We start from the raw sequence: 19,483 nt of genomic DNA, 5'->3' as shown, positions 1-19,483 counted from the left end.
ATAATAATAGGGCATGATTTAGTTTTTGGAAAGTCATTGACTACAGGATTAGAAAATCTTTTCCCTGAGAATTGCTCATTTGGTTTGTGTGTTCAGGAAAGACTTTCAATATCACATGTATTGTGGTTGGAGGTATTTCACTGATTTCTAAATATTGATTCCTATTCAGTTGAATTTCATAATGCATATATTGAAACCACTCTCACTTTATCTGCTCCCCTCTTTTCCATCCATTAAGATGGAAACTAATCAAGGAGAAAACTTACTTAGAACTAAGGAGAAATTTCCTGACACTTAGAACCATTAATCAGTAGAATGACTTTCCTCCAGAAGTTGTGGATTCTCCAATACTGGAGGTTTTTAAGAAGACACTGGACAGCCATTTGTCTGGGATGCTATAGGGTTTTCTGTCTGAGCAGGGGGCTGGACTAAAAGACCTCCAAAGTCCCTTACAACTCTATTATTCTGTTAGCCTGAACTTTAATTCATCTAAATAATTCTGATCACATTGTATCAGCCCAAGAGTTGTGCTGGTCAAGATGATTAATTTCATATGTAAAAAGCCTTGTAACTCTATTTGCAGGATGCTGACCAAGTTCTACCAGAATTGTTTGGCTTTGGCATTTGCTGTAAATACAATCAATAAGTCGCCAACAATTTTGCCAAACATCACAGTGGGATTCCACATCTATGACACCTACTATGATCAGAGGATGACCTATTACAATCTTCTCAATTTGCTCTTTAAATTATTTTCTAATTATGCATGTGGACTCCCTAAAAACTTAATTGCTGTTGTGGGATGTCTTGCATCTGACACCTCTTTTCACATGGCAGATGTTTTAGGACTCTACAAGATTCCACAGGTGAGGATGATGCATATCTGCAGGGACCAGCTTTTGCTACTTTTATTAATGTTATATTCATCACACGGGTGGTTTTGAAATATAAAAGAGAAGCTAGAAAATGAAAGAAATTAAGCTTAGACAATTTGAGAAGTAAGGACTCCTGGGAGGATTAGAGAGGTTCAGAATCCTTCTTTCTAATTCAAGTTGTTCATATTTCTGCATCTCTGTTAAATAGGTAAAGGCAAAATTTTTAATTTTAGCAAAGGGAAATTGAAAGGTAAGAATTTCATTTCTGCAGGTATGATTGATTTATGAAAATGCACCATGCACTTTGCCTTTAAGCTCACATATGGATCATTTGCTCCTGAGGACACTGTAAAACCCAAGGATCCTATTTTTTATCGCATGGTCCCAAATGATGAAAACCAGTACATGGGAATTATCCGTTTGCTTCTACACTTTGGCTGGACATGGGTGGGTCTTTTTACAGGAGATGATGATAGTGGAAAATATTTCTTGCAAAGAATGGAAGCATTGTTTTCCCAGTATCGAATCTGTTTAGCCTTCGTTCAGGTGTTTCCACGCCAAGCCCGTGTCTTGTCCAATGATGATATGGGTACAAATCTCCATGTATCTGTTATGGATCAGAGGGCCAGAGCATTTATCATCTATGGAGATACCATCAATCTTATATGGTTAATTACCTATAATACTCTTCTAGTTTCTGATCATGCATATTTTGGGAAGGTGTGGATCATGACAGCTCAGATGGAATTTGCAGTAACAGGAGTGATCAGACGGATGGATTTTCAAATGTTCCAGGGTGCCATATCCTTCGCAATTCATTTCAAGCAACCTCAGGAATTCCAGATGTATCTTCAGAAGAAAAATCCATACAAGCCTGAAGGTGATGGTTTTGTCCAGTTGTTCTGGGAACAGGTTTTTGAATGTTCATTTCCAAATTCTGGGGAACCATTGGAGCAAGATGAACTATGTACTGGGAAGGAGAACCTGGCTAAGCCTCCTCAATCTGTTTTTGAAGTGAGAATGAATGGCCACAGCTACAGTATTTACAATGCTGTCTATGCGGTAGCCCATGCTCTTCACGCAATGCACTCATCAAAGACTAAATACAGAGTAAGAATGGGGGAGCAAAGATCTGAGATTTTGCAACCTTGGCAGGTAATATTCCCATAACAGAATGATATAACCGTGGAAGGGACCTTGGAGGTCTTCTAGTCCAGTGGTTCTCAACCTTTTTATGTCGCGACCCCCAACCGATCATAAGTTGAGGACTACTCAACCAGTCATAAGTCGAGGACTACTCAACTGGGGCAGCACTGTTTTCAGAATGGGACTTTTGGCGTGCTCAGCAGGGCAGAGACAGAGTAAAAGCACAGCTAAGGAAAAGGGGGAAAAATGGTGGACTGCGTTATTTGGAGACCCCCGTGAAATAGTCGTTCGACCCCAAATGGGGTCCCGACCCACAGGTTGAGAACCACTGTTCTAGTCCAATCCCCTGCTCAGGCAGGAAACCCTGTATCATCCCAGACAAATGGTTGTCTAATCTCTGATAATTTCAATGATCCTGAAAATAAGTAGCATATCAATGTATCCAATCATCAATGAAATATACATTGATGATAAGAATTAATAGCTGCATCCTTGGGACATGTCCATTATTGCTTTCATAACAAACCAAATGCTTGCCTTATTAGAGAAAGATATTTTGATCACTAATTAATAAAGGCAGTCTTCATTAACAACCACAATTGGGACTGCAACTCGGATGTTAAGAGAACAATCAAAATGATCTTACTTCAACTTTCCTTTGCTTTACAGACTTCTGAAGGTTGTAAATATGAGAACTGGTGGCAAAGTAATTTTTTAGCATTATTGTAACTGTAAATATTTAGTAAATGAGGCAGTTGTTAATGAAGACTATAATCTGTAATCACTGTCAGCTGTCATAGATAAATATTTGTTGTCCAGCAGCAATATTTTAATGAATGGTTAAAATAGAATGTAATAGAATTGAAAATAGTGAAACAATATTTTAAAATCTTATAGAATTAGGAATAGAAAAGCAGTATAGGGAAACAGACTGAATATATTTATTTATTTATTTATTTATTTATGAGTCTTATATACCGCTTTAAGTGCAAGCAATCTCTAAGCGGTGTACACCAGTAAGCAATGTATATATATATATATTTATATTGCCCCCAACAATCTGGGTCCTCATTTTACCTATACCGGAAGGATGGAAGGGTGAGTCAACCTTCAGCCGGTGAGATTTGAACCACTGACCTGCTGAACACAGTCAGCTAAAGTGGCCTGCAGTACTGCACCCTAACTGCTGCGCCACCTCATTCATATATATGAATAATACAAGATAATATTAAGCCGGACTCCAAAAGGATGTAGAACAATTTGTTTGCTCTACAATAGCCAAATTTTGAGATAGATGGGTAGATGGATAGATGGATGGATGGATGGATGGATGGATAGATAGATAGATAGATAGATAGATAGATAGATAGATAGATTCCTCCTAACTCCAATTAAAGTCCTGTGGGATTTAGTCCTGTGGCATTTATGGAGGGGAGATAGAGAGAGAGAGAATCCGTTCTTAAGGCCATAGCAGCCCATGTCAGCAGAAAACAATTATATATTAAGAACATTTCTCTAAAATATCTTATTAACAGGATGGCTTTCACTTTTATAAGTTATCTGTCACTGTGTTACTGGACATCAGGAATTGGGATGAGACTTATATCTTAACTCGCAAGAGAGGATTGTCTATTTGTGAATAGAAGGGAATAACTCTTAAAATCTAAGTGAAGTATTGCATCCATTTCAATTTCTGAGACAGGGTTAGGGCTACAACCTAAATTTCTTGCCAGCTGGACTTAGCTATTTTCGTATATTGGTCCTTCCTTCCTTCCTTCCTTCCTTCCTTCCTTCCTTCCTTCCTTCCTTCCTTCCTTCCTTCCTTCCTTCCTCCCTCCCTCCCTTCTAAATTTATCATTCATCCTTTTTTGAACTTATAATTCTATAGACAGCAATGGTAACTGGGATTCATGGTATGGTGCTTGCATTTGATGATCACTGATATAACAATCACAGATAAAAGCAACAATATGTATCAGGGTCAAAGACTGTCCATAAATTTAATCAAATTAAATTGCCCACAAAATTAATTAAAGTATGTACTTCATCTATACCTAAAGATGTATTAGAGTTTGTCCCATTGTTCGATAATAATGAAATTCTGACAGCGTAACTTGATGGTACATAGCAGAATTTGGTAATTAGAAAGAGATCTTTGAGATCATCCTAGCATACATAAAATAATCTAGAATAAATTATGTTGAATTTAATTGCTTCCAGCATGTCATGAATTGACATTCTACACTTAATTTTCTTATTCCTCTACTATTTTTCCCTCCTCCCAGTTACATGCATTTCTTCAAGGGATATCATTTAACAATTCAGCAGGAGAGAACATGAATTTTAATGGAAAAAGGGAAATTGTTGCTGGATTTGATATAATGCACATGATTTTATTTGCAAATAACTCCTTCCGTAAAGTCAAAATTGGATGGTTAGAACCAATGGCTTTTGAAAGAGAACAATTCTTCATAGATGATGAAATTATTGAATGGCCAAGCTCCTTTAATCAGGTATGCATTCTTAGATTTCCTTGACAGATTTAACTTCAATAAGACAAACCATTGGTGGTTACACATTTCCTCTACTGTAAACTTTGTCCATGCCAAAAAATGTAGCAGTGGGGCCTAGGACAATACACCATGGTTGACTTGCCCCAGTTGTCTCACTCTGGTTGTCAATGTCCAGGTTGAGTATCCAAAATAAAGTCCAGGATTTCTTTCATTTCTGAAGATCTTACTGTTTTATTGAATATATGACATGGCATAGGTGAAGGAAAACTAACTCTAAAATCCCAAGATATCTACCCAAAGCATATAACAATGACGTTCCAAGCCAAATCTCCCAGCTGTCCATATGGTGCATATAAACCCCTTTCTGTTGTTTTGAGAACCTTCTGTTATCTTCATCCCCAAGGTTAGAATGTCCTCAAAAGGTTTCCACACGTCTGTGTTTCAGCAAATGTCTGCAAAACTGGAGAGGTTTCATTTCTCTAACTAGCCCATTCAAAGCCTCATCTCTCCCTCTCTCCCTTACTCTAATGACAAGGTGGAAACAATAAGGCACATTATGGCTGCCAAATTTTCACTGTTGACATTGGTCAATTGGCAACAGACAAATCTCCACAGGACAGCTCACTGTGGCCTACTCACCATGGGACAATTTAATGTAGGATAATTCAAGAGAGGGACAAGTGAATTGCAGCTGGTCTGGTCTTGCTTTAGGTTTGAACCTTCTCAAGTTAGAAGTCTTCAAGGCTGCGGTGAGCTGCAATTCTACTTGTCCCTCTCTTCAGTTATCCTGTGCTGAATTGTCCTCCAGCAAATTGTCCCATGGTGAGATGACCAGGATGAATTGGCCATGGTGAGTTGGCCAAGACGAGTTGTCCATTCTAGTTGCAGTGCTAGTATAAATTCAGTAATGTTATTGCTTTATTAAATATTACTATTATTTCTAGTAACAATATTTTGAAAGCAGTATATTTTTAAATAGGAACATAATACAATTTTAGTCCACTTTAAAAAACATGCTTACATTATAGTATATACTACACATATGCTCATCTATATTGACCAATTACTTATTTCCTGATTTTCAGTTGTGTATGCCCCCCACAATAACTAAATGTTATCAGCTTCCTTACAACTCTTTTGATTTTTATGGACAGGTATGTCCTATTTCTGTGTGTAGTGACTCAGGCCCACCGGGGTTTCAGAAACAAAAGAAGGAAGGGCAGAAATTTTGTTGCTATGACTGTTCACCTTGTCCAGACGGAAAGATCTCCAACAAGACAGGTAAGTGATGTAGAATTGATTGATTGACCCCCCCCCCACAAACTCCTTTTGTTTCCCAGCATTATATTAGGCCCAACCCCGCAAAATCAGCTGGGAGTTACTTCCTGGGGAGGGCTTACTTTTGGGAAAAAACAGTAAAATAGTTGTGAAAGTCAACCAGATATTCTATCCACTTCTACTTAAGAATGATAAAATCAAGTAAATTATATTGTTGTTGTTGTTGTTGTTGGGTTATTTTTTTTTTTGTAGTATTTGTTGATATTCTGATATCACTCTGAGAGTCAGTCTGGTATTCCATCACAGATCGTGGCTTGTCTTTGAAAATAAAGACATGGAACTTTGATGGCTCCTCCATGGTATTCAACTGAGCTGTCTTAATTTGGCTTCCAATTCAATAACAAACACAGCCTAAGAGGCTCAACATACTCTTCCATTTTCTGACAGTCAGTATGATATTTTATTACAATGGTTCCTATATAACTGTCTGATTTGGAACAGTAACCAGAAACAATGAATAGTTAGGACTGTAGAAAAAGCAATCACAACCAGCCTGCCTTCATTGAGAATCTGTATACTGCATGAACCAAAAAAGAGGGCTCAGAAAATACTTACAGAGCCCTCATATCCTAAACATAATCTATTTCAACTTCTCCCCTCAGGATGCCGCTATAAACAATTAGACATAAATTTGGTTTTTCCCCATGCTGTCACCATCGGATTGGATTCTTATGCTTTATCAGTTCTTGTTTGTAAGTTATGATTAATGATTGTAACTATGATGTATGATCTATGATCTACTACTTGCTGCTAATATATACACTGTGAGTTTATGCACTGGAGACAAATTCCTTATATGTCAAATCACAGTTGGCCAATAAATCTATTCTATTCTGTTCTGTTCTGTTCTGTTCTATTCTATTCCTTATTTCTATTCTATTCTATTCTATTCTATTCTATTCTATTCTATTCTATTCTATTCTATTCTATTCTATTCTATTCTATTCTATTATATTCTATTATATTCTATTCTTATTATGAAGTAAGCTGTTTTCATTTGGCTTCTGATCCAGTCAAAGTCTAATAGATACACTTATTTTTCTTGACAATTTTTCTCCCTTTTCTTTTCAGACACGGATGAATGTATGCAGTGCCGAGATGATCAGTATCGAAGCCAGAGCAATGACAGCTGTTTCCCCAAAATAATAACCTTTCTTTCCTATGAAGAACCATTAGGAATGGGTTTAGTCTCAATTGTCCTTTGTTTTTCACTGGTCACGGTCTTGGTGTTTATTACTTTTATTAAACACAGTGATACAGCCATAGTCAAAGCCAATAACCGAGAACTCACCTATATTCTTCTTTCCTCTCTCCTGCTCTGCTTCCTCTGCTCTCTTTTATTCCTTGGCCATCCCCACAAAGTCACTTGCCTCATTCGTCATGTTACTTTTGGTATCATCTTTACTGTGGCAGTTTCTTGTGTGTTGGCCAAAACCAGCACTGTGGTTCTTGCTTTCATGGCCACTAAACCAGGATCCAATGTGAGGAGGTGGGTGGGAAAAAGGCTGGCCAACACCATTGTCCTTTCCTGCTCTCTCATTCAAGCTGGCATTTGTACTGCATGGCTGGCCATTGCTCCTCCATACCCCAGGTTGGATATGAAATCTCTACCAAACAAGATAATAGCAGAATGCAATGAAGGCTCTACCTTTATGTTTTACTTTGTTTTGGGCTACATGGGACTTCTGTCCATCATCAGTTTCATAGTGGCTTTCTTATCTAGAAATTTACCGGATGCTTTCAATGAAGCCAAATTCATCACTTTTAGCATGCTCATGTTTTGCAGTGTTTGGCTGACTTTTATCCCAACTTATTTGAGTGCCAAAGGCAAATACATGGTAGGTGTGGAGATCTTCTCCATTTTGGCCTCTGGGGCTGCACTGCTTGCCTGTATCTTTTTTCCAAAAGTTTATATTATCTGGTTGAGACCTGAACTGAATAATAAGGAGGGATTAATAAGGACAAAGAATGAACCAGTGAAATTGCATGCTCTTATATAATGTGTGGTAAAATGACAAACAGATCAACATATTCACTTCTATGTGATTGACCCCAAGATGCTTTTCCAAGAGGCGACTGGATTTTTCCTTGAAAACATTTTGTGTCTTATCCAAGAAGCTTCTTCAATTCTTCAGATGATTGAGAATCTTCATAGATTTCTACGTGAATGATTTTTTTCATAAATTTCTATATTATATTATTATAATTTAGTAGTATATTTTTAAGCTCTGGAACCAACATATCACTCTTCTGAGGCATTTGAAATAGTTTCAGAATAGTTTTAAATATTTTGAATAGCCTTATGAATACTGATTATTAAACAATGTTTTCCTCTCATGGCCCATCAGTTTAGTGGCCATATATTTCTTCTAAATTAGTAAATAAAATAATAAATATATTAAAGCTGGACTGGTAATAAAAGTTCCAATAGTTATTGTCTTATTGTTTTCTTAATGGGAACCACAGCTGAATTTTATACAATTTCAAAATTGAAACTATCACTTTAAACAAATATTTAACGTTTTTGATAAAGCGGGAATTCGTTGTCAATAATTTTGGTACACATATTAAAAGAAAGATTTAAAGTAGATAATAAGACTTTTGCAATGATATAGCAGAAACCAGAATTTGGACTGTGTAAAAATGATTAATGTGTCCTGGCTAAAATGGATCAGCTTTTATTAAAATTTGAAACAGAAGAACAAGTGAAAGATTCTATGACAAAATGTACTCAAAACTTTGGACAAAATATACGGAGGAACAAAATGGGAAAATATGTGGTTAAGGGGATAACAATTTCATTATGTTGCAGTTCAAAAGAAAATGTTTATAGGATGATGTACCCTCCATACATAACTCCCAAAAAAGGTTTGAATGTAAAAAGATATATAAAGTTTATGTTTGAAACAACGACTTGACTCCAGAAGTTGTGGGTGCTCCAACATTGGAGGTTTTTAAGAAGAAACTGGACAGCCATTTGTCTGAGATGGTATAGGGTCTCCTGCTTGAGCAGGGAGTTGGACTAGATGACCTCCAAAGTCCCTTCCAGCTCTGTTATTATGTAACATGGACAACATGAAGAATTATTTTATCATGCCTGGCAGATTTGTTAAAAAAATGTCAAAAATTTCTGGGTTCAAATATATAATTATTACAAAGGATTTTAAAGATCAACTTTCAACTGAAACTAGTTGGGAAATATAGAAAAAAAATAGAAAAAACCCAAGGAAGATTATTTTTGTAAATGAATATTGCTGTAAAACTATTGTATGTGCAAACACAGAAAGACTCTGAAATACCCACAATGATGGAATGATTAGTGAAGATGACCAAAAAAAAAGAAGTGCTGGCAAAGACTGGAGAAAAACAACAGCTAATTTCATTTATAAGTGACTGGTTTTGTTTGCTAGAATGCAGTGTTTGCCTTTTGCCAAATGTAATGTGATACATTCAGGCACAAAAGTTCTCTTTTGGTCTCATCCATGAAGAAACTATTCTTCCAATAGCTCTTATGCAACACCTATCTTACTATAAAGCACTAATTTATTCCCCTTTCTACAGTACCTCCTTAATTCTGGTGGTGCATTGGGAAACTTTCTCTCTGTGATGATTCCGCCTTCATTTGTCCCTACATCCCACAATGCATCCTGAATATACAAGGGTAGAGGTGGCCTCACTCTTTTGTTTTCTCAATAAGCCATGACAATGATAGATAAGAAGTTGAATACTGCATCCAATATGGATCACCACAATGTGAAAAAATTGTTAAGACTCTAGAAAGAGCAACAAAGATGATTAGGGGACTGGAGACTAAAACTTATAAGGAACAGATGCAAGAACTGGGTATGTCTATTTTAATGAAAAGATGGACTAGGGGATACACAACAGAAGTGTTCCAATATTTAAGGGACTGCCACAAAGAAGAGAGGGTCAACTTATTTTCCAAAGCACCTGAAGGCAGGACAAGAAGCAAAGGATGGAAACCAATCAAGGAGAGAAACAACCTAGAGCTAAGGAGAAACTTCCTGACAGTGAGAACAATTAACCAGTGGAATGACTTGCCTCCATAAGTTGTGGATGCTCCATCACTGGAGGGTTTTAAGGATAGATTGGACAACCACTTGTCTGAAATAGTATAGGGTCTCCTGCCTAAGCAGGGGATTGGACTAGAAGGCTTCCAAGGTCACTTCCAACCCTGTTATTCTGAATTAGATCAACCTAACTTCATATTATTTAGATCAATATTTCTATTCTTAGCTGAAATTATTAAATCTAAATTTTGATCTATTTGAAGATATGTCCAGGAACGCATTCTAGTATTATTCCTGTTTGAAGAAAATCAAAGTTTCAAACTCAGTTCTCTTATTAGATATAAGACCAGAAGAAACTGTTCCAACTCATTGTGGGACATAAGGATCAGCAGAATATTGACTTAGCATTTCCCTTCAGGTTCAGAGTTGTTTACCTTGGTCCAACTGCACCCATGGGCTATGCTATTCTGTTCATATTTAATCAATGTGATCCTCTTGGAGCCCATCTCTGACTGGTGTCCCATTAGGGAGGCCATCAAGGACAACACACACACAAAAAGAGCATCTACTTACATTGTGTTATCCTTAATACACAGCAGAGTTAATTGTTTCTCTTATAATTGCTGCATACTTATAATTAGTTTCATTGATCAGACGTCCAGATCCACAAGATAACAAGAGAGAAATCAATATGTGATGTGCAGTTGAGAAAGAGTTTATAATATACAAGTATTCTTCAACTGGTTTCATGGAAAAGAGGCAAGCTCAGGCTTTGTCCATGTGAACCTATCCAGTTCTCCACTGTTTTGGACAGAAATGGCTTCAGATCATTGAACTGCTTTGTGGAGTTTTTAAAATTTCTTTCTGTGTTGGTTGAGCCATGTAATATTGAGATACATTGCTGCTTTCTCTTTAAAACAGGTGACAAAGCAGAAATAATATGCAGAAGACTCTTTTCTCCAGGAAAACATGTCTCCAGGGATGGTGAAATTCCTGGCACTGTTCCTTTTTCTATCCCTTGAAGAGTGCCAAAGAGTGACCACAAAGTGCGCTCAAACCCAATTCTTCACTGTTCCTCATGACTGGTATCAGCCAGGGACACTTCTCATTGGTGGGATGGCATCTCAGGTCATTTATGTATTTAATGAAGTTTCCTTCAAAAATATACCTTCACAAGATATTGGCTTTGATCTTCCAGTGTAAGACACTCAACCTTCCCTTCCTAAATCAAGTACTACTCAACTCCTAGAAATAGTCATGTATAGTAACTAAAAATGTAAAACATGTTATTTCCCCCATCCCTGTTACAGGGTATCTTCATTATTTCCATCAATGTCATTTTCTAGTCTGCTGACAGTCACCTATTACTTCGATATAAACTTTAGTCTCTTGCTATTATTCCTTCTTTTCTTTCTTGAAAAACATTAATTCAATGTTTTCAATGCAGTATTGTGTTGAATTACAGAGAAAGTGAGGAGTTTTGTTAAATTGGAGAAAGCAGTGTTCCATGGCTGGGAAGACTATATGAAACCTGGAAATATGGATGAAAAAGACTTTAAAATTGACATAGATTAAAAAAGAATGGAACAGAACAGAATAGACCAGAATTCTTTATTGGCTAAGTATGATTGAATGCACAAGGAATTTGTCTCCTGTGCATAATTTGCCTCTCAGTGTACAAGCAAGCCACAAATGGTAACATAGATTAGCAGGAACTTAATTAGTTAAGACTGACTAGCAACCAGACTATTTCATGCTTTTCTCTATGTAGAAATTAACAAGTTATTCTATTCTATTCTATTCTATTCTATTCTATTCTATTCTATTCTATTCTATTCTATTCTATTCTATTCTATTCTATTCTATTCTGGATAAAGAGAGAAAGGGAGAGAAGGAGAACATTAAAATTGTGATAAAGACACATTTTTCTTTTAGAACTGTTTCCTATAGCTTAATAATAATAGGGCATGATTTAGTTTTTGGAAAGTCATTGACTGCAGGATTGGAAAATCTTTTCCCTGAGAATTGCTCATTTGGTTTGTGTGTTCAGGAAAGACTTTTAATATCACATGTATTGTGGTTGGAGGTATTTCACTGATTTCTAAATATTGATTCCTATTCAGTTAAATTTCATAATGCATATATTGAAAGCACTCTCACTTTATCTGCTCCCCTCTTTTCCATCCATTAAGATGGAAACTAATCAAAGAGAAAACCTGCCTAGAACTAAGGAGAAATTTCCTGACACTTAGAATCATTAATCAGTAGAATGAGTTGCCTCCAGAAGTTGTGGGTGCTCCAACACTGGAGGTTTTTAAGAAGAGACTGGACAGCCATTTGTCTGGGATGCTATAGGGTTTCCTGCCTGAGCAGGGGGCTGGGCCAAAAGACCTCCAAAGTCCCTTCCAGCTCTGTTATTCTGTTAGTCTTAACCTTAATTCATCTTCATAATTCTGATCCCATTGCATCAGCCCAAGAGTTGTGCTGGTAAAGATGATTAATTTCATATGTAAAAAGCCTTGTAACTCTATTTGCAGGATGCTGACCAAGTTCTACCAGAATTCTTTGGCTTTGGCATTTGCTGTAAATACAATCAATAAGTCGCCAACAATTTTGCCAAATATCACAGTGGGATTCCACATCTATGACACCTACTATGATCAGAGGATGACCTATTACAATCTTCTCAATTTGCTCTTTAAATTGCACCATTTTCTTCCTAATTATGCATGTGGACTCCCTAAAAACTTAATTGCTGTTGTGGGAGGTCTTGCATCTGACACCTCTTTTCACATGGCAGATGTTTTAGGACTCTACAAGATTCCACAGGTGAGGATGATGCATATCTGCAGGGACCAGCTTTTGCTACTTTTATTAATGTTATATTCATCACACGGGTGGTTTTGAAATATAAAAGAGAAGCTAGAAAATGAAAGAAATTAAGCTTAGACAATTTGAGAAGTAAGGACTCCTGGGAGGATTAGAGAGGTTCAGAATCCTTCTTTCTAATTCAAGTTGTTCATATTTCTGCATCTCTGTTAAATAGGTAAAGGCAAAATTTTTAATTTTAGCAAAGGGAAATTGAAAGGTAGGAATTTCATTTCTGCAGGTATGATTGATTTATGAAAATGCACCATGCACTTTGCCTTTAAGCTCACATATGGATCATTTGCTCCTGAGGACACTGTAAAACCCAAGGATCCTATTTTTTATCGCATGGTCCCAAATGATGAAAACCAGTACATGGGAATTATCCATTTGCTTCTACACTTTGGCTGGACATGGGTGGGTCTTTTTACAGGAGATGATGATAGTGGAAAATATTTCTTGCAAAGCATGGAAGCATTGTTTTCCCAGTATCGAATCTGTTTAGCCTTCGTTCAGGTGTTTCCACGCCAAGGCCGTGTCTTGTCCAGTGATGATATGGGTACATTTGGAAATCTCCATGTATCTGTTATGGATCAGAGGGCCAGAGCATTTATCATCTATGGAGATACCATGAATCTTATGTGGTTAATTACCTATAATACTCTTCTAGTTTCTGATCACGCATATTTTGGGAAGGTGTGGATCATGACAGCTCAGATGGAATTTGCAGTAACAGGAGTGACCAGACGGATGGATTTTCAAATGTTCCAGGGTGCCATATCCTTCGCAATTCATTCCAAGCAACTTCAGGAATTTCAGATATATCTTCAGAAGAAAAATCCATACAAGCCTGAAGGTGATGGTTTTGTCCAGTTGTTCTGGGAACAGGTTTTTGAATGTTCATTTCCAAACTCTGGGGAACCATTGGAGCAGGATGAACTATGTACTGGGAAGGAGAACCTGGCTAAGCCTCCTCAATCTGTTTTTGAAGTGAGAATGAATGGCCACAGCTACAGTATTTACAATGCTGTCTATGCGGTAGCCCATGCTCTTCACGCAATGCACTCATCAAAGACTAAATACAGAGTAAGAATGGGGGAGCAAAGATCTGAGATTTTGCAACCTTGGCAGGTAATATTCCCATAACAGAATGATATAACCGTGGAAGGGACCTTGGAGGTCTTCTAGTCCAGTGGTTCTCAACCTTTTTATGTCGCGACCCCCAACCGATCATAAGTTGAGGACTACTCAACCAGTCATAAGTCGAGGACTACTCAACTGGGGCAGCACTGTTTTCAGAATGGGACTTTTGGCGGGCTCAGCAGGGCAGAGACAGAGTAAAAGCACAGCTAAGGAAAAGGGGGAAAAATGGTGGACTGCGTTATTTGGAGACCCCCGTGAAATAGTCGTTCGACCCCAAATGGGGTCCCGACCCACAGGTTGAGAACCACTGTTCTAGTCCAATCCCCTGCTCAGGCAGGAAACCCTGTATCATCCCAGAAAAATGGTTGTCTAATCTCTGATAATTTCAATGATCCTGAAAATAAGTAGCATATCAATGTATCCAATCATCAATGAAATATACATTGATGATAAGAATTAATAGTTGCATCCTTGGGACATGTCCATTATTGCTTTCATAACAAACCAAATGCTTGCCTTATTAGAGAAATATATTTTGATCACTAATTAATAAAGGCAGTCTTTATTAACAACCACAATTGGGACTGCAACTCGGATGTTAAGAGAACAATCAAAATGATCTTACTTCAACTTTCCTTTGCTTTACAGACTTCTGAAGGTTGTAAATATGAGAACTGGTGGCAAAGTAATTTTTTAGCATTATTGTAACTGTAAATATTTAGTAAATGAGGCAGTTGTTAATGAAGACTATAATCTGTAATCACTGTCAGCTGTCATAGATAAATATTTGTTGTCCAGCAGCAATATTTTAATGAATGGTTAAAATAGAATGTAATAGAATTGAAAATAGTGAAACAATATTTTAAAATCTTATAGAATTAGGAATAGAAAAGCAGTATAGGGAAACAGACTGAATATATTTATTTATTTATTTATTTATTTATGAGTCTTATATACCGCTTTAAGTGCAAGCAATCTCTAAGCGGTGTACACCAGTAAGCAATGTATATATATATATATTTATATTGCCCCCAACAATCTGGGTCCTCATTTTACCTATACCGGAAGGATGGAAGGGTGAGTCAACCTTCAGCCGGTGAGATTTGAACCACTGACCTGCTGAACACAGTCAGCTAAAGTGGCCTGCAGTACTGCACCCTAACTGCTGCGCCACCTCATTCATATATATGAATAATACAAGATAATATTAAGCCACCCAGAGTCACATGATGGTGAGATGGGAGGCAAATAAATTTAAGAATCAATGAATAATCCAGAATTTTGGCCTAACCAGTGGAAATTTCCAATTTGTTCATTTATCTGCCAAATAAGAAAAAAACAAAGTTCGGGGGGGGGGGAAATCTCTGACTTTTTTCATGCAATGTCTTCTCACAGTATTTTTTTTTTGTTCTGTTTATTAATCTTGCAAGAAAAATAAACCAAAATTTGATGGAAATCTACTACCATTTTCCTGTCTTCCTTCCCCCCTCCTTTCCTGGCTTCCAACAATTTCTCTTCACAGAGTCTTAAGTGCACAAATGGTGTTAAAAATGACCATCTCTTTCAGTTTTATTATAGAAAATTGAAAATAGATCGGACTCCAAAAGGATGTAGAACAATTTGCTCTACAATAGCCAAATTTTGAGATAGATGGGTAGATGGATAGATGGATGGATGGATGGATGGATGGATGGATGGATAGATAGATAGATAGATAGATAGATAGATAGATAGATAGATAGATAGATAGATAGATAGATTCCTCCTAACTCCAATTAAAGTCCTGTGGGATTTAGTCCTGTGGCATTTATGGAGGGGAGATAGAGAGAGAGAGAATCCATTCTTAAGGCCATAGCAGCCCATGTCAGCAGAAAACAATTATATATTAAGAACATTTCTCTAAAATATCTTATTAACAGGATGGCTTTCACTTTTATAAGTTATCTGTCACTGTGTTACTGGACATCAGGAATTGGGATGAGACTTATATCTTAACTCGCAAGAGAGGATTGTCTATTTGTGAATAGAAGGGAATAACTCTTAAAATCTAAGTGAAGTATTGCATCCATTTCAATTTCTGAGACAGGGTTAGGGCTACAACCTAAATTTCTTGCCAGCTGGACTTAGCTATTTTCGTATATTGGTCCTTCCTTCCTTCCTTCCTTCCTTCCTTCCTTCCTTCCTTCCTTCCTTCCTTCCTTCCTTCCTTCCTTCCTTCCTTCCTTCCTTCCTTCCTTCCTTCCTCCCTCCCTCCCTCCCTCCCTCCCTCCCTCCCTCCCTCCCTCCCTTCTAAATTTATCATTCATCCTTTTTTGAACTTATAATTCTATAGACAGCAATGGTAACTGGGATTCATGGTATGGTGCTTGCATTTGATGATCACTGATATAACAATCACAGATAAAAGCAACAATATGTATCAGGGTCAAAGACTGTCCATAAATTTAATCAAATTAAATTGCCCACAAAATTAATTAAAGTATGTACTTCATCTATACCTAAAGATGTATTAGAGTTTGTCCCATTGTTCGATAATAATGAAATTTTGACAGCGTAACTTGATGGTACATAGCAGAATTTGGTAATTAGAAAGAGATCTTTGAGATCATCCTATCATACATAAAATAATCTAGAATAAATTATGTTGAATTTAATTGCTTCCAACATGTCATGAAGTGACATTCTACACTTATTTTTCTTATTCCTCTACTATTTTTCCCTCCTCCCAGTTACATGCATTTTTTCAAGGGATATCATTTAACAATTCAGCAGGAGAGAACATGAATTTTAATGGAAAAGGGGAAATTGTTGCTGGATTTGATATAATGCACATGATTTTATTTGCAAATAACTCCTTCCGTAAAGTCAAAATTGGATGGTTAGAACCAATGGCTTTTGAAAGAGAACAATTCTTCATAGATGATGAAATTATTGAATGGCCAAGCTCCTTTAATCAGGTATGCATTCTTAGATTTCCTTGACAGATTTAACTTCAATAAGACAAACCATTGGTGGTTACACATTTCCTCTACTGTAAACTTTGTCCATGCCAAAAAATGTAGCAGTGGGGTCTAGGACAATTCACCATGGTTGACTTGCCCCAGTTGTCTCACTCTGGTTGTCAATGTCCAGGTTGAGTATCCAAAATAAAGTCCAGGATTTTTTCATTTCTGAAGATCTTACTGTTTTATTGAATACATGACATGGCATAGGTGAAGGAAAACTAACTCTAAAATCCCAAGATATCTACCTAAAGCATACTGCATGAACCAAAAAAGAGGGCTCAGAAAATACTTACAGAACCCTCATATCCTAAACATAATCTATTTCAACTTCTCCCCTCAGGATGCTGCTTTAAACAATTAGACATAAATTTGGTTTTTTCCCCATGCTGTCACCATCGGATTGGATTCTTATGCTTTATCAGTTGTTGTTTGTAACTTACGATCAATGATTGTAACTATGATGTATGATCTATGATCTATTACTTGCTGCTAATATATACACTGTGAGTTTATGCACTGGAGACAAATTCCTTATATGTCAAATCACAGTTGGCCAATAAATCTATTCTATTCTGTTCTGTTCTGTTCTATTCTATTCCTTATTTCTATTCTATTCCTTATTTCTATTCTATTCTATTCTATTCTATTCTATTCTATTCTATTCTATTCTATTCTATTCTATTCTTATTATGAAGTAAGCTGTTTTCATTTGGCTTCTGATCCAGTCAAAGTCTAATAGATACACTTATTTTTCTTGACAATTTTTCTCCCTTTTCTTTTCAGACACGGATGAATGTATGCAGTGCCAAGATGATCAGTATCGAAGCCAGAGCAATGACAGCTGTTTCCCCAAAATAATAACCTTTCTTTCCTATGAAGAACCATTAGGAATGGGTTTAGTCTCAATTGTCCTTTGTTTTTCACTGGTCACGGTCTTGGTGTTTATTACTTTTATTAAACACAGTGATACAGCCATAGTCAAAGCCAATAACCGAGAACTCACCTATATTCTTCTTTCCTCTCTCCTGCTCTGCTTCCTCTGCTCTCTTTTATTCCTTGGCCATCCCCACAAAGTCACTTGCCTCATTCGTCATGTTGCTTTTGGTATCATCTTTACTGTGGCAGTTTCTTGTGTGTTGGCCAAAACCATCACTGTGGTTCTTGCTTTCATGGCCACTAAACCAGGATCCAATGTGAGAAGGTGGGTGGGAAAAAGGCTGGCCAACACCATTGTCCTTTCCTGCTCTCTCATTCAAGCTGGCATTTGTACTACATGGCTGGCCATTGCTCCTCCGTACCCCAGGTTGGATATGAAATCTCTGCCAAACAAGATAATAGCAGAATGCAATGAAGGTTCTACCTTTATGTTTTACTTTGTCTTGGGCTACATGGGACTTCTGTCCATCATCAGCTTCATAGTGGCTTTCCTGGCTAGAAATTTGCCAGATGCTTTCAATGAAGCCAAATTCATCACTTTTAGCATGCTCATGTTTTGCAGTGTTTGGCTGACTTTTATCCCAACTTATTTGAGTGCCAAAGGCAAATACATGGTAGGTGTGGAGATCTTCTCCATTTTGGCCTCTGGGACTGCACTGCTTGCCTGTATCTTTTTTCCAAAAGTTTATATTATCCTGCTGAGACCTGAGCTGAATAATAAGGAGGGATTAATAAGGACAAAGAATAAACCAGTGAAATTGCATGCTCTTATATAATGTGTGGTAAAATGACAAACAGATCAACATATTCACTTCTATGTGATTGACCCCAAGATGCTTTTCCAAAAGGCGACTGGACATCTTTGGATTTTTCCTTGAAAACATGTTGTGTCTTATCCAAGAAGCTTCTTCAATTCTTCAGATGATTGAGAATCTTCATAGATTTCTATGTGAATGATTTTTTTTCATAAATTTATATATTATATTATTGTAATTTAGTGGTATATTTTTAAGCTTTAGCACCAATATATCACTCTTCTGAGGCATTTGAAATAGTTTCAGAATAGTTTTAAATATTTTGAATAGCCTTATGAATACTGATTATTAAACAATGTTTTCCTCTCATGGCCCATCAGTTTAGTGGCCATATATTTCTTCTAAATTAGTAAATAAAATAATAAATATATTAAAGCTGGACTGGTAATAAAAGTTCCAATAGTTATTGTCTTATTGTTTTCTTAATGGGAACCACAGCTGAATTTTATACAATTTCAAAATTGAAACTATCACTTTAAACAAATATTTAACGTTTTTGATAAAGCGGGAATTCGTTGTCAATAATTTTGGTACACATATTAAAAGAAAGATTTAAAGTAGATAATAAGACTTTTGCAATGATATAGCAGAAACCAGAATTTGGACTGTGTAAAAATGATTAATGTGTCCTGGCTAAAATGGATCAGCTTTTATTAAAATTTGAAACAGAAGAACAAGTGAAAGATTCTATGACAAAATGTACTCAAAACTTTGGACAAAATATACGGAGGAACAAAATGGGAAAATATGTGGTTAAGGGGATAACAATTTCATTATGTTGCAGTTCAAAAGAAAATGTTTATAGGATGATGT

At 36.7% G+C, this 19,483-nt stretch overlaps 2 protein-coding genes across 2 annotated transcripts; both read left to right on the top strand.

The window, feature by feature from the left end:
- Positions 1-1,253: 1,253 nt before the first annotated feature.
- LOC120300453 (vomeronasal type-2 receptor 26-like) lies at positions 1,254-7,872 on the top strand. The gene is made up of 4 exons (XM_039326496.1): positions 1,254-2,030; positions 4,307-4,534; positions 5,689-5,815; positions 6,944-7,872. The coding sequence occupies exons 1-4, from the start codon at positions 1,254-1,256 to the stop codon at positions 7,870-7,872; spliced, it is 2,061 nt and encodes a 686-aa protein (XP_039182430.1).
- A 3,000-nt stretch (positions 7,873-10,872) lies between these two features.
- Positions 10,873-18,631, top strand: LOC120300451 (vomeronasal type-2 receptor 26-like). The gene is made up of 5 exons (XM_039326484.1): positions 10,873-11,102; positions 12,441-12,732; positions 13,057-13,857; positions 16,247-16,271; positions 17,703-18,631. Exons 1-5 carry the CDS (start codon positions 10,873-10,875, stop codon positions 18,629-18,631), a joined length of 2,277 nt encoding a protein of 758 aa, XP_039182418.1.
- The last annotated feature ends 852 nt before the right edge of the window (positions 18,632-19,483 follow it).

Source organism: Crotalus tigris, unplaced genomic scaffold (genome assembly GCF_016545835.1).
Source record: "Crotalus tigris isolate CLP2741 ecotype Arizona unplaced genomic scaffold, ASM1654583v1 scf7180000017614.5298720, whole genome shotgun sequence".
Classification (NCBI taxonomy): Eukaryota; Metazoa; Chordata; class Lepidosauria; order Squamata; family Viperidae; genus Crotalus; species Crotalus tigris.
Note: the sequence above shows the minus strand (reverse complement) of the source record. Positions and strands in the feature narration are given on the sequence as shown.